Genomic DNA, 15,671 nt, shown 5'->3' with positions numbered 1-15,671 from the left:
TGTGTGGTGACTGGTGAGAGAGGCTTTCATTAAAATCTGAGCACTGTCTGCCTTTGGATGACACAAACAGAAAACCAGAGCTAAACATATCTGTAGTGAGAGGAGTGCAGTGTCATGCTCTAGCAGAATTACCATGGTGCCAGGTGTTGGGGAAAGTTACTTTTAAAAGTAATATGTGACCCTGGACCACAAAACCAGTCACATGTCGCACGGGTATATTTGTGGCAATAGCCAATAATACATTGTATGGGTCAAAATTATCGATTTTTCTTTTATGCCAAAAATCATTAGGAAATTAAGTAAAGATCATGTTCCATGAAGATATTTAGTAAATTTCCTACCGTAAACATATAAAAATATATATTTGTGAGTGGATGCAGCAAAATCGCAAACATAAATGGACAACTTTCTCAAAGGTGATTTTCTCAATGTTTCGATTTTTTTTTGCACCCTCAGATTCCAGATTTATTTTCAAATATCTCGGCCAAATATTGTCCTATCCTAACAAACTATACATCAATGGAAAGCTTATTTATTCAGCCTTCATGTGATGTATAAATCTTAATTTAAAAAAATTGACCCTTGTGACTGTTTTGTGGTCCAGGGTCACATGTTACAATATTGCGTTACTCCCTAAAAAAGTAACTAATTGCGTTAGTTACTTTTTTATGAAAATTAATGTGTTTGCATTACTTAATTCACCTGGGCTTGCTTGTTTTTTGTTTGTTTTTTTAATAACAAAAAACACATAAGTTCTATTTTTGATAAATGTAATGGCCCTTTCACAACAAAAGTGAAATGAATAAGCCGTAGCCTGAAGGAAATGCAAATTCACACCTGTAAAGTAGAGGGTGCAGCTCAAACACACCTTTCAGCTGTGCTGGATTTTAGAAGAATTGGATGCAGAAGAAGAAAGTTCAACACTCTTACTTCAGCAATTAAAAAACAAAAACGTGATGTTTATCTTAAGTTATTTTTGCTTATTATCGTTGAATTGGATCGTCGAAGGTCAGCAGCGGATACATTGCTTACTAAAGTGATAAATACATAACGTATGTTTGTGTTATTTAACATTTAATTATTGCAGGTTTGCAGGTATACTGAATCTGTTTTTGTGCAAGTGAGATAAGTAAATTGCTCACTTTTAGTTTAAAACTACAATAACCATCATGTTTAGTTTAACCATCTGCACAAACTCCTGATTTCTCTCAACATGGGGACAGATAATGTGTATAGGAAAACAAATTTAAAAGTAATGTGTTACTTTACAAGTTAGGCTAAAAAAGTAATTGATTATGCAACTTGTAATACTTTACCCCCAACACTGCATGGGACTACCATGTTTTTACACATGCACCATAATAATGATATTCTCTGAAATACCTTGAGGTTCCTTAAAAACCCGTACATTAATATTGTAATCATTCAGTCATGGTGCATCAAAATATCATGGTATTACCATCTGATACTGTACCATGCCACTGTCACAGTAAGGTGCAACAAATGGTCATTCTCTTAGTTGTTCCTAAATGTTAAATGCACTGATTGTGCAAGTATTTCTGTTTATCTTAAACATTTCAAGTTCATACTGAACGTGTTAACTGCTTGAAAGTGTATGGGAAGGACACTTAACAAGTCATATAGCCTACATCACTTATAGCAAAACTAAAAAAAATAAGTCTTACAGTCAAAAGCTGCACCCTGGAGAATATAATGCACTTTTCTGTGCAGCAGTGAGTCCACGCCCAACACGTGTGAAATCGAGTTTGATCATGCCTCGGGGCCAGTCTTCCACGAATCGATGTTATTGAACAAATCTTTTAATTAAACGAATCATTTGCGTTCCCTTCCATGCACGGATTCAAATGTTCGTTCCGTCTGTTTCATTTTCATTTATTATGGCATGATAAATAATTGTAGGCTATTTGTGTTCCCAAATTATTTGCAGATAAATTTAATACAAAACAGTAGCCTACAAAAACAAAAAATGCGTTATTGATGTCATTTCTTTGCCAGCAGTTGACAAAATAAATGAAAAATGATAGATAATCTGCAGAAAGGGCCACAGAACGAATTATTAGTTAAAGAATTTGGGAAATATCACTTACATTAAATAAAATGTATCTTAATTGCATATTTTGTTCTAGTTCTTCTGTTAGATTGTTATCCACTGAAGATGTTTAATTGTGATTTAATTTCCATAAAGTGTCAAGTTAAGACTCTATTAATGAAAAAGGTTGGGTAATTGAAAACATTATTATTTATATATTCGATTATGCATAGGCCTATAGATATGTACAATTTAATTTAATTTACAATATAAGCTAACAAATTTGGTTTCTAGAAAGACTAAACAAAAAAATAACCATTAAACATTCTGTGCAGGTTCCCGTTAGGTTGTTACGTTGGCCAGAACATTCTTATTCGGGTCCCAAAATACAACCAAGTGGGAACTTTAAGTCAACTGCGTTTGCTGTGTAGTAACCGTTTGGTTTAACCCTGTTAAAATTAGTGAACAAATCTCTGAGAAACTGATTCAAACGATTCGATTCGCTGAGATGAATCAAACTCCACAGCGCTACCAACCGCCCATTTCCGAGCTCGACTGCAGAGAGTAGAGAGATAGACAGACAGAGCGCGGTGCACACAACACACCTCCCTCCCCCGGCGTGCTCGTTCTCTCCTTCTGTCACCACAGACTCTCCACCGATTCACCACCGGCTGCCTCATCCAGGCATGGCAGACGGCTTTACCCCATCATGGCAGTGCTACATTACACCCTTGACTTCAAGCTCCGTGCGCCAGGTAAATTTCAGTTAAATGTATGGAGGGGGCGAGTGGAAGAGAATAAGGGGCTCGTGTTGCACTGCAGACAAACGGGCCTCTTCGCAACTGCCCTGTAAGCGATTTAGTGTCTTTAGAATCGCAGCGAGGCTGCAGTCCCACTTCTGCATTGCCGAGACGACCGCGGGATGCATGTCATTGCTGTCGAGGGAAAACTTCTATTGTTGTGCATATCCTCCTGACGTTTGCTCGGATAAATGACCTTCTAGAGGGGTAGCATAGCAGCGTTAGCAGAGGCTAATGTCGGTTTTCCTCCGAAGCTGGCGTTTGCGTTTGAATAGAGCTCATATGTGCACATATATATGCACTAGTAGGCGAGCTAGCCGCAGTGCATACTAAAACAAATATTTCCAATTATACATTACCAATTATTATGTATGTACAGCGTTTAAATCCTCTATACGTAGTCTCGTGCATCTGACATATTTTTGAACGATTACATTTTGTGTGTATGTTGACAAGCTCTGAAAGTCTTTCACCTCCTATGGCAGTTCCTCTATCTGACTGGCTAATAATATCACAAGCCGATAAGATGAGTTTTCCATTCTTGCATACTACAGCGATCATACAGCCTCGATATTACACACAAACACGCCGTATCTCTTTTGAGCAGTGTGACAGGTGCATAGTATCATGTATTATTATTTTAGATTTATTTACATTAGATAAAAGATATGTTGCAAATCATTCTACTTTATAAACTGTAGAATGGATATGAATAAATATGGATTGGCTTGTTTTGGGCAGATTTTGCATAACTAGGTTAAAAATTATTCAAGAGAAATTTGAATCCCTGAATTAAATGAATTCTGTGTAATGGACAGATGCAGACCCTCTGAGACCGGAATACCTGCAGGTCAGATTAATGGGTGTGCTGAAAGGTGAATGCCTACAATAAAAACGAACCCCCTAACCCTACCCCACACCATGTCAGACAGCTTTCGTGATCAATGATGATAACCTTTCTCCACGCCCCATACCTTTACGCCCATTACTCCAACCTGCAGATATCCACATTCTTGCAACTTATTTGTGATTAGTGGGTTTGAAAGGGATAGTGCACACAAAAATGTTAAAGTATGTATTTGCTCTCATGCTGTTCAAAACTAACCGGACTTTCTTCTGTGGAAAACAAAGGGAGATGTTCAGAATGACAGTCTCAGTCACCATTTATTTCAGTGTATGAGAAAAGATGTGATGCAAGTGAATAGTGACCAAAGTTATCAGTCCTTAAAGGGATAGTTCACTCAAAAAGAAAGAAAATATAAAAATTCTGTCATCATTTATTCACCCTCATGTTGTTCCAAACCTGTATTCATTTCTTTCTTCTGTGGACACACAAAAGAAGATATTGTGAAGAATGTTGGTAACCAAACCACTTTGGTTACTATTGACTTCCATTGGATGTAAAAAACAAACAAACAAAAAACTGAGACATTTCTAAAAAATATTATATCTATTAAATAATATCTTATTTTTGGTTCCACCAATGAAAAAAAAGGGCCATGCAGGTTTAAATTATGAGGGTGTGTAAATTATGACACAATTTTTATTTTCGGGTCAACTATCCCTTTAAGTAGTTTTAGAAACATTAGTAAATGTGCAAATGAGTTGATCCGTGTGCAGTAAAATTGGCTTTAAGGTCAGTCATCTTCAGTAAGAAGATTTTCTTTAGGGGCTTTTGAGGTGGAGGATAAAGTAATCGGTCGGTTTTCCCTCTGTCTGTTTAGCTGATGTCTCTGCGACTGTGCGTGGCCTGCAGTCTATATTTCAAGAGCAGGAAATGACAGAGAATGTCCACGACTCGGAGGGACAAGGATATCTGGCAACCTTCGTCGGCAAGAATGGCAGGTGAGCACCTAAAGTTGCCTCAAATGTTTTTAGTAGGACACCAGTCTTTCACAACTAGGGATGGGTATCGTTAAGGTTTTAACGGTATTACTACTCTTACCGATTACTTATCGATTTGGTACTTTACTTTGACTGTATTGTTATCAGTTCTTTTTGTTATATTTTTTATATAAAAAACAAAAACGAATTAAGAACATAATTAACATTGCTTCATATTCTGAAAGGTGAAATAAATATCTATAGCAAAATAAAACAGCCAAATTTTTAACTTGTAACTTTGCTTTTCATTTATTACTTAAAGCCCACTTTAAAGCTGCAGTCCGGCATTTTTCCTCTTTGTCGCCATCTCTGTTTGAAATCTGTAATTGCAGTTATTCGCGGAATTATTAACTTTGCGTGAGTTGCACATCGGCATGAAACAGCGCGGATGAACACAATGTTTTGAGACTGCGAGTCTGTCAGTCACGGCGCCGATGTGGAAACTGGCATTCAGAATCACACATTCTACTTTTGGAAGTAGGCCTACAGTATGACCATGACAACATACGAATTTTCATCGGAAAATGTCATCTGAACAAGTAAGTAACATCCACATCAACTAAGGGGGGAAAGCCTTGCAGTAAATCGTGCTGATTAAATATAACGATCGCGTCAAACCTTTCAAATTATACTTTGTTCTCAAATTATCAACATCAGCATTGTGACTACATTTAATGTGTATTATGATTACCCTGTAGTTCAGTTTCTATTTCTGTGCAGTCTAATTTCTAATTGTCATACCAATAAATTAATGTTTCTTTACTGGTTTTCTTTGAGAAAAAAGAAAAGAAAAAAAACACGTATCTGTAATCCGATGCATATTTAAAACTATATATAATTTCGGAGGAGGCCGGTTTGGTTTGCTTGGAGTAGAGGTGAATTGCTCCCTCTCATAGCTAGCACAAAATATTTACCATAATAGCTAAACGAATAAAGACAGAAAACTCCGTAACTGTGTGAATTAAGCGAACAAGTGTGCTACTGTTACACGATTGAACTATTGAAATGTCTTACCTGTCCTAAAAGAAAAAAAGCCGTCTCTGCGTCCGTTTTGAACCGATGTTTATCCTTGTTTTCGCGTGGGCCAGTTGCAGTCTCTTTTTTCTCTAACGTTACCCACTCCGAAGTCCCAATTATTTGGGGTTTTACAAGTGGTGAATGTCCAGTTGTCACTGGTGATTGTCGTTTGAACCTTTCTGGATCCGCCATAAGTTTAATTATTTAATGCTGTGAGAAAAGGCTAAAAATGTCCACCTCCAACATCCTCACGCAGTATAGCCGGCTAGCCGAAACTCCTTCTTTATGTGTACAGATGTGACGTAATGACGCAAAGACATGCTCGAATTTCCCGCGGAAATCCACCAGTACCACTGGAATTAAAATAATTATTACAAGCTAACCGTTTTGAATCGGGCAAAAGCAAGCAGATAGTTTTGACCACTGGCTGGTTATGTTTTTTTTAATTATTATTATTTTGGATAATTTTTAACCCAAAAAAGTTACAGACAGCAGCTTTAAGTACTTCGATATCACAACAAAAATCTAGCTTTTAATAATTAAACATCATTAAAGACAAGTATAGAGTCAGTAATACAATTAGAACAACTACACAAATTACAAGCATAGATAAATACAATACAACAAAGTTCCAAAAACGTAGGGTCTAACTAGTGAATTCAGGTACAGAAATGTAATCATTAAATGTAAGATAACACTGTTTAAATCTGTATAGATATAGCACTGTATATAACACTGTTCATTGAATAAATTAAATATAGATTCATTTTTGTTAAAGAAGTGTTTTTTGCTGTTTGATTAACATTAATGACATAGACAGCAGCAGGTATTTATAGGATGCTGTCACTTTAAGACCTAATCAACTGATCCAATATAATGATACACATCCGATTTCTCTCTCAACTGTTTATGTTGTTCTTAAGACATAACCGACTGTGTTTATGAGAATACTTGCCGAGATGGGTATTTTAACTATTTTATGTGTCCATGTGTCCGTTCAAGCACAAGAAGACGCGAACGAGTTCTCTTTGGCCCCTTCTTGCGCTTGAATGGTTTAAAACCGCTTGAATGTGTAAATTTTCAAGATTAAACATGAGCAAATGATAAACTTTCACTCTATTATGGTTAAACTTAGCAATTAATCTGCGAATCGCATGCATGCCAAACCGTTGGGCCTGGTCGGATCACGGATCAACTGCGATCTGTTGCACCCCTAATAAATGGGTCAGTGTGCAGGCATTTTTTTGTGTTTTATATACATAGGATGAGACAAAATAAGAACAAGAACAGAGAAACAAATAGTCAATTAAATACAATAAATATACAATAAAACAAAGATACACAGAAAGTAACAGTGCTTTAATTTCAGGAAGTTCTAACATTACTGTTCAGGTAAGTAATGTGACCTACAAAATAGATCTAATAAAGTAATCAAATCTAAAATAACACTGCATAGTTTTCACTGTATAAATTGATAGATTCATCTTTATTAAAGCTAAAGTTATTCATTCAAGAGCTGTGAGTTATTTTCTCTTTGTCTTTTGTTGTTTGCTTCACGTTAATGCCGCAATGGTCAGCAGGTTTATTAGACTGCTGCCACTTTAAGACCGAATGCACATCTAGTAATACACATCATATTTTCTCCCAATTATTTACACCCATTTAAGCTGGTCATTTTTGTGTATTTTATTGTTTAGATATGACCTAAAGTATAACTTGCTTGTCTAGGTTTGGAGCTCTAGGTTTCGAAACTGTGGTATTTCGTAATTCAGCTCCGGGGCCCGTTTAACACCTGATTTCGATACCCATCCCTATTTACAAATGCAAAAACTCTTCAACAGGTTTTGTTAAGCTGAAGGGACGGACCGGACTTTGAAGAATGGATGATGATGTAATCACCCTCTCATTATGGCGAATTTGCTGCTGTATTTTAGGGACAAAGAGACGAGTTTCCTTTCCATGGAGTGTTTTAATTTTTGCTCTGTAACACCTAAGCATAATGTTGAACCTAACTGACAATAATGATGACTGAAAACACAAACGCCCCACTGAAAACACCAGGTGTGCTCCAGTGTTCAGACACTCTTTAGGATGACCATTGATTGGTCAGTTAAGTGCATCCTCTGTGCAACAAAGGACCGCGTTTAGTAGAGCGCAGGGTCATTTTAGTGGCTTTGTGAGTCTGATCTAAAGGCTTTGGCACTCACTTCCTGTTTTGTGTGTGGCTTGCTGTAAACACAGCTGTTGGGGCTTTGTTTAGGCTTAAGCTGGGATGAATCTGGCCTGAGCGCCGCATCGTTTTTTTATATAGTTTTTGACTGCAGTTTTGAGGTTTTAATTGTGCTTCTGTATTTTCTTTGTATCAGGTTTGCCATCTTACGAATGCACTCCCATGGTCTGGTGACCTTTGACCTGCAGTGTCTTGAAGGGGATGATGTAGTGCAAGTGGACAATGTGAGTTAACAGAATGTAGGTGATAGAGATACTAGTACCAGAGGTCGACCGATGGATCGGTTTTGCCAATTAATCACCACAGATAACTGATTGCTGGAACAATCGGTTATTCGCAAAAATCCATACCGATAGTTTTTCCAGGTTGTGTCTGTTGCTGGAGCGGCTGAGAAGGGTCCGCTGTCATTATACAGTACAAGAGCGGCCTCTAAAGGCGAAATAAAAACTATCTCTGATCCCTCGTGGAGTTTGTTTTGACACATGAGGCTGTGCGCTGCACAGAGCAGGACACTTCAGATGTAGATTTAAAACATAGACAACAAAACAGTATGAATACAGTACACTACATGTTTTTATATCATTATGAAGTATTTGATTTGTTGACTAGATGCTGTATTAGTAGAGAAAGAACAGCAGTATGTTTGTCATCGAAGCTGAGAGGACGCTAACAGTAGTACCTCAAGCTGTTAAAGCAATCTGACAAAAACACACAAAAGTCTGACCCAAATGTTTACTGTCATGATTGTTACAATCTGTTTGCATTAGTTTAAATCCAGCTAGTCATTTTTATGCATTTGTTTGCAAAGAAAAGTTGCATATTTAAAGCTAGTGATGTGAGAAAGCAAATTGATCGGTTCATGCAGCCGACAGAAACAAATCAGAATCAAACAAATAATTTCAGTTCTTTTTTTGAATCGTCACTGTAACACATATTTTGTATTTTGATTAGATAATCAATTGTTATAAAATAGAAGCAAATAATGTGTGAGGGTATATGTACAAAATACATATGTATCGATTTTCAATGCTATGGTCTTTAAGTTGATATTTAATGATGGCCGGCCATCTGCAAGCATGACTGTTTGGATTTATATGAAATGGTAACACTTTTCAATAAGAGTCCATCTGTTATATTAAAGGGATAGTTCACCCAAAAATGAAAATTCTGTCATCATTTACTCACCCTCAAGTTGTTTCAGACCTGTATGAATTTCTTTCTTCTGTTGAACACAAAAGAAGATATTCTGATGAATGTCAGTAACCAAACAGTTGATGGACCCCATTGACTTCCATAGTATTTTTTTTCCTACTATGGAAGTCAATGAGGTCCAGAAACTGTTTAGTTACCAATCTTATTCAAAATGTCTTCTTTTGTGTTTAACTGAGGACAGAAATTCATACAGGTCTGGAACAACTTGTGGGTGAGTAAATTTTAAAAGTATTTTCATATTTGCGTTTATATACATATTTATATTATTTATATATTTATTTCATTTAATAAGTACATTTTCATGGTTCAGCGCTGTTTCTTTTGTAATAAAGCTGAGCACTAGTGTTTGTTTTCATTCAGTATCCATTTTAAAAACTATCGGTTGGTTATTAACCTAGTTATCTAGAAGGGGACAGTCATGGCCTAATGATTAGAGTCAGACTGGTAACCCGAAGGTTGCGGATTCGATTCTCAATACCCGGGCAACACAGCAAAAATGGCTGCCCTTTGCACTGGGTGTGTGTGTGTGTTCACTACTAACTGCAAGTATGGATTAAAAAAATTAAAGGTACGATACCGTCACTTCACTTTACTTATCGTTATTGGTAAAAATCCACCATCGGTCGACCTCTGACTAACAACCATATGGTATATGAAATCTAACTAGTACCATATGGATATTAGAGTTAATCTTTAAAACTTGTAGAATCTAAAAACACTGTTAAATGTAATCTTTAGCAAATCTCAAAATGATTATCCATTTTCCATACTGGACATTATGCCTAAATTCACTTGTGGCATGTAAAACGATTGACAAATATCTGACAAGTATGGCAACTTTATGTTTAAAGTTGCCATACTTTTGCTTTTAAAAATGGGATATCTGATTATAAGGATGGAGTCGTTCTTTGTCACTTGATAACTGCTTGAAAACGTTTAATCACATTTTCCTCAACACTCTGAAGTCTATATTTATACACTACCGGTCAAATGTTTGTTTGGTATTCTGATATGCTGTTTTGGTGCTCAAGAAACATTTGTGGAAACTACTACATTTTTCCGAATTTTTTGATAAATGTTCAAGAGAACAGAATTTATTTGAGAGAAAAAAAATCTTTTGTAACATTATAAATGTCTTAACTGTCACTTTTGATCAATTTTAATGCATCCCTGCTGAACTTGAGTATTAATTTCTTTAAAAAACAAAACAGAACATCTGAACAGTACGGCATGCTGACCACAGATCAACCAGTAGGCGAGAGTGATTCAACCATTCTAGAATGTGTTTACTTCCCTGATTCAGAAGGTCATAATTAAGACAATGTTTTCTCTGTAGCTACTGAATGCACTGGAGAAGAAGTTAAAGGCTCTCCTGGATGGAAATATCCAAAGGATCAAGAGGTGAAACTAGCATTATTTTCATCCAGAATCAATTGCCATAAACTTCTCATTTTTTACTAACCCTCATGTCATTCCAAACATGTGCATTGTGGAGCGTTTTTGTGATCTGTTTGACTGAATGTGTCCTGTCAGACTCCCTGCGCTGATTCGAGGCAGTGATGTGGACCGATACTGGCCCACGGCTGACGGCAGGCTGATGGAGTACGACATTGATGAAGTTGTGTACGAGAAGGAATCCGCCTACCAGAACATCAAAATCCTGCATTCGCGGCAGTTTGGCAATATGCTTATTCTTAACGGGGATGTCAGTAAGTTAAAAGGGCATTGTTTATTTGCTAGTTTCAAATACATGAGAAGTTTTTGGGGTATTGTATTGTGTGAGTGTGTGGTAATTTAGTGTGATCAAATGTCAGATCTGGCAGAAAGTGATCTGCCCTACACTCAGGCCATTATGGGCAGCGGCAAAGAGCACTATGCTGGAAAGGAGGTACTTATTCTGGGAGGAGGAGATGGTGGAATTCTCCATGAGGCGGTGAAGCTCAAACCAAAGATGATCACCATGGTTGAGATATCCTTTATGCTAACACTTGACTGCAGTTAAATGGAAAACTACTCAGTACTTTGTAGCTCTCTAACTGATTTTAAATATGTACTTTCCTTAATTAAGTATTTACATTGATGAGCTGGTGATTGATGGATGCCGTAAACACATGAGGAAGACGTGTGGGAATGTTTTAGATAACTTGAAGGGAGATTGTTATGAGGTAAGGATTGACTTTGTAACATTTTATCAGTTTAAAGCTCTTATTTATGTCTTGTCCCTATTGCTAAACATACTAGTCAAACTTCAGTTTATAAGTAAGTTGGTAATGGCTGGATCAGATTAGACCACAAACATGAAGATAAAAAAAAAAACATAGATTTAAGAGTTTTGTTCCTATAGTGTGTGTAGTGCCGCGATGTGACCAAGACAGCACACCACACACTAACAGATTTCATTCACGACTGTAAACGTGGGAAATCTCTCAAAATCGCTCATGGTCAAACATGACTTTAGAGTAAACAAACATGGCGGACGACGGGCAAGAAGAAATGGCGATAATAGCTTTTTACAGAAAATTTGTGGGGTGAAAAGAAAAAGGTTTGGATGAAGTCGTATTATTCTTCCGTCTTATGTCAGCTCGCTTTCTGATTGGGTATCTTTTCGTTCCATGTGACAATCTACAGAGTACGTGCGCGTTTGTCCTCGGGGTTCCCCCCACACAACAGCCTGGATTCCTGATCATAATATTCAACATTTTGGATATTTATGATTTGACATTGTTGTGGCCCCGGCGTTCTTCCAAGCAGATTCAATCACTCTTAACACACCTCACACCACAGGAAAATCTGACCAAATAATCTGTAGAACCTTCAAGATAATCCAGACGTTACCTAGGATTGTTGGAATGGGATAATAAGGCCCAAAATGGGCCCGATTATCTTGTAGTGTCTTAAGATTGTTTGAAATGTTTTGAAAGTCTCTTGCGCTCACAAAGGATGCATTTATTTGATCAAAACATTCACATTTAAAATACAGTAAATAACGGTTTTCTATTTGAATTTATTTTTAAATGTAATTTATTCCAAAGTTGAATTTTCAGCATCATTACTCCAGTCTTCAGTGTCACGTGACCCCTCAGAAATCATTCTAACATGCTGATTTGCTGCTTTTTTTAATGTTGAAAACAGATGTGCTGCTTGAAATTTTTATGGAAGCCATCATACATTTATGTCAGAATTTTCTGATGAATACAAAGTTTAAAAGAACAGCATTTATTTAAAATAGAAATATTTTGTTGTCACATTATAAATGTCTCTACTGTCACTTGTTTTGTCCCTGCTGAATAAAAGTATTAATTTCTTTTTGAAACTTTTGAATGGTAGTGTGTATTAGACTGTATTACACATTCTCGTTCGTTTGTTCTGTTTTGTCTCTTTCTCTGAACCGTTTATCAGTTGCTAAACATATTTTTGAGGCCCCTTTCCTGCTTTTGAAACAAGTGCAATGTAGTCAGTTGAAGGAAATTACCCAAACTCTGGGCAACTGCCAGTTTTTTTTAATGGATAACAATGAATGTATATATCCCACTATTTGATTTTTTTCTTTTTTCTATTTTCTAATTTTTTGTTTCAGATTTTGGTTCAAGACTGTGTTCCCGTACTTAAAAAGTTTGCAGAGCAAGGGAGGACGTTTGATTACGTCATTAATGATTTGACAGCTGTACCTATTTCCACTGCACCGGAGGAGGGTTAGTTTATATGCGGCTACACTTCTGTCCGAGTCTTACGTTTTTTTTACAAATATTAAATCAATTTGTATTGTATTGTTCTATAGATTCGACATGGGAATTTCTGAGACTCATCCTTGACCTCTCTATTAGAGTTTTGCGGCCTAGTGGAAAATATTTCACGCAGGTGAGGGGGGCATGTAGTTAAAATTGCTGTGAATTTTTGCTGTTTTTCAATCCTTTAATGTTATGTTATTTTCTGCCTGCAGGGTAATTGTGCGAATCTGACTGATGCACTCAGTGAATATGAAAAGCTTTTGGGGAGACTTTCGTGCAAAGTGGACTTTTCCAAAGAGGTGGTGTGTGTTCCCTCATATATGGAGCTGTATCCTTTTTTAATTACCTGGTCAGTCCCTCGAGCTAAAATACATTAATAATGTGTGGGAAATATGTCTGTGAATAAGGTATTAATTATTTAAAATGTTAAATAATTTTTAATTTTTATTTCTTTGAAAATATGATACAAAAATTAAGGACATTTAAATTGTATGTGTGTGTATATATATATATATATATATATATATATATATATATATATATATATATATATATATACATACACACACACACAAACAATTTAAATGTATTTTACCTTTAAAATGGGTTAACGGACAAATTCACACAAAAAATATGTCAACAAGTTTGGTGCATATCCTAGAAAACGTGGTTATGTCTTAAGTGAACGTAAACTGTGTGTGTGTATGTATTAGGGGTGTTGAAATTAATCGTTTCCACGATGCGGACCCAAACAAAAGTGAGTAAAAAAAAAAATAACCCACTATTTTCACATTTACAGCATGTGTGTGTGTGTGTGTGTGTGTGAGAAAGTTATTTTAACTTAAGTACACTGCTTGACCGTTTTATGCGCTTTTAGTATTTACTAGTGTTAATTAGTTCTAAATGCTCCTGTTGTGTGCTATGTTCAGACTTCAGTTTTGTTTGATGTTTGCTACATTCAGGGAGTTCATACATCTGACTGCTTGTATTCATTGACGAAAATGTACCCATGTGTAATATTGAAAATTGAGGAAGCAACGCATCATGATGCATCGCGATATTGAATGATGCATCGTGACCAGTGAAGATTCACACCCTTAGAACGTACGTTTGTTTGTGTGTGTGTGTGTGTGTTTATTATTTTATTTATATTATTTTAAATTATTTATTTATTTTATATTTAAGTAATATGTTTTTTAACTTTTTACCTTTTGACCATACTTTTCTGTTGTCCATTGAAATTTGGCATTATTGACAAGAAAACACTCATAGCTGCCCTCACATGAATGGTCAGTTCCTTAACATGCTAACTCAGATGGGTGTTTTACACCATCTGGAAGAAGTAATGTCTCTTCCTCCTCCACTCTCTCCTCGAAAGTCCTGCCGGAATGTGAAGACTTCTCCCTCACCTCTGATGCACTGAGGAGAGACGTGCACATATCTCTCCAAGCACTGTTTCTGTTTCTACTCTCCCTTCACGTCCAAAACTTAACAGCCTTCCTCTTTTTTTTTGACATGGCTATTTGCATTTTTGTGTTTGAAATTTGACTGGGATGGTTGTTTTTGTTTGTTTGCCAGCGTTGGTTTGATGTTGTTTGCGTGGGGCCCTCCAGGGTGCGCTGTGGTGCGAGGTGTGTGAGTGACACTGCTGATGATACTGAAGCCTGGAGGGTGGCGAAGCATTCAGACACTTTTCTGACTCCTGCCTTTGAGGATTTACTCTTATGATTCAGATTTGACAATGCTCTTTCTGTTTTACTGTAGCTCCATATTTTTTCTTTTTGTTGACCTCTGTGTTTGAATTTTTTGCATCCTTTTGTAACTGCTTGCTTGAGTGTGATTTGATTTAAGATTCCTCACCGGGAGTTTATTGGCAGTGTTACATTCTGGGATTTCACCAAATACTAGTCTATTGAAGCCCCTAAATATGTCTTAAAAGGGAAAAAAGTCCTTGCTGTGGCAATTTTCATTTTCTTTTTTCTGAACTGTGAATGTTTAATTGTTTTATGATTAGCACAAACTAGGTCCAAAGTAGGTTTCCCTGCTTAGTGTTTTTGCATTTCTTAAGAGAGAAGTTTTTACTGAATGTAGGCCACTTAGATTCATGCCTTTTATCCATATTATGGTGCTTCGTTGATATTATTTATTTTATTTCACCATATACCAGTGATCCTGCCCTGAAAAGAAACTTCTGTTAATGAGAGTGATAATCATCTATTAAAGCAATTAAGGAGAAAAATATCAAATCTCTTTTTTGTGTGTCTTCTCTCTTATGCACTCCAATGAAAATATTTAACATAGCCTAATCATTATTATTGCGACTGCTGCTGTTACTCATAGCTCTTCACAATCATAAATGCTGATTTCAAAGTCAAAAACCTTAACACAAATCTTTCAGTTTTCATAATGCTTGGTCCAAATCACTTTTTACATTTAGATTGCATTTGAATTTGCATTTTCTTTCCATATATTACAAAACAACAATTACAGAACGTATGCAATATTCAACAAATGCATGTACAATCCAGTGCTTTACGTGTAGGATTAACAAAGACAATGATAACATTTAAAAATAGACAAAATAATGCATAATAATACATTAAACTTATGATTAAAAAGGATTTTTTATTTATTTTAGCCATTTTTATTATAAAATATATAAATACTAACATATATATATATATAGAGAGAGAGAGAGAGAGACATAGCTAACAAAAAATCATTTTATCTGTTCAGGAATCTGAAAATTT

At 36.1% G+C, this 15,671-nt stretch overlaps 1 protein-coding gene across 1 annotated transcript; it reads left to right on the top strand.

Annotated features, from left to right (window-relative positions):
- The first annotated feature begins 2,644 nt into the window (after positions 1-2,644).
- sms (spermine synthase) lies at positions 2,645-15,167 on the top strand. The gene is made up of 11 exons (XM_056237098.1): positions 2,645-2,805; positions 4,575-4,695; positions 8,118-8,205; positions 10,530-10,594; positions 10,727-10,902; positions 11,008-11,164; positions 11,271-11,358; positions 12,771-12,885; positions 12,972-13,051; positions 13,134-13,249; positions 14,237-15,167. Exons 1-11 carry the CDS (start codon positions 2,760-2,762, stop codon positions 14,265-14,267), a joined length of 1,083 nt encoding a protein of 360 aa, XP_056093073.1. The 5' UTR covers positions 2,645-2,759; the 3' UTR covers positions 14,268-15,167.
- Positions 15,168-15,671: the final 504 nt, after the last annotated feature.

This window comes from Rhinichthys klamathensis, unplaced genomic scaffold (genome assembly GCF_029890125.1).
Source record: "Rhinichthys klamathensis goyatoka isolate OS25496 unplaced genomic scaffold, OSU_Roscu_1.1 h1tg000477l_1, whole genome shotgun sequence".
Lineage (NCBI taxonomy): Eukaryota > Metazoa > Chordata > Actinopteri > Cypriniformes > Leuciscidae > Rhinichthys > Rhinichthys klamathensis.
Note: the sequence above shows the minus strand (reverse complement) of the source record. Positions and strands in the feature narration are given on the sequence as shown.

What these genes read in the sequence shown, in the direction of transcription:
- sms (XM_056237098.1), top strand. Translation starts at nt 2,760, where the DNA reads ATGGCAGTGCTACATTACACCCTTGACTTCAAGCTCCGTGCGCCAG. An exon ending in TTCGTCGGCAAGAATGGCAG is followed by an intron (nt 4,696 to 8,117) that starts GTGAGCACCTAA and finishes TCTTTGTATCAG; the next exon opens with GTTTGCCATCTTACGAATGC. An exon ending in GTTCCCTCATATATGGAGCT is followed by an intron (nt 13,250 to 14,236) that starts GTATCCTTTTTT and finishes ATGCTAACTCAG; the next exon opens with ATGGGTGTTTTACACCATCT.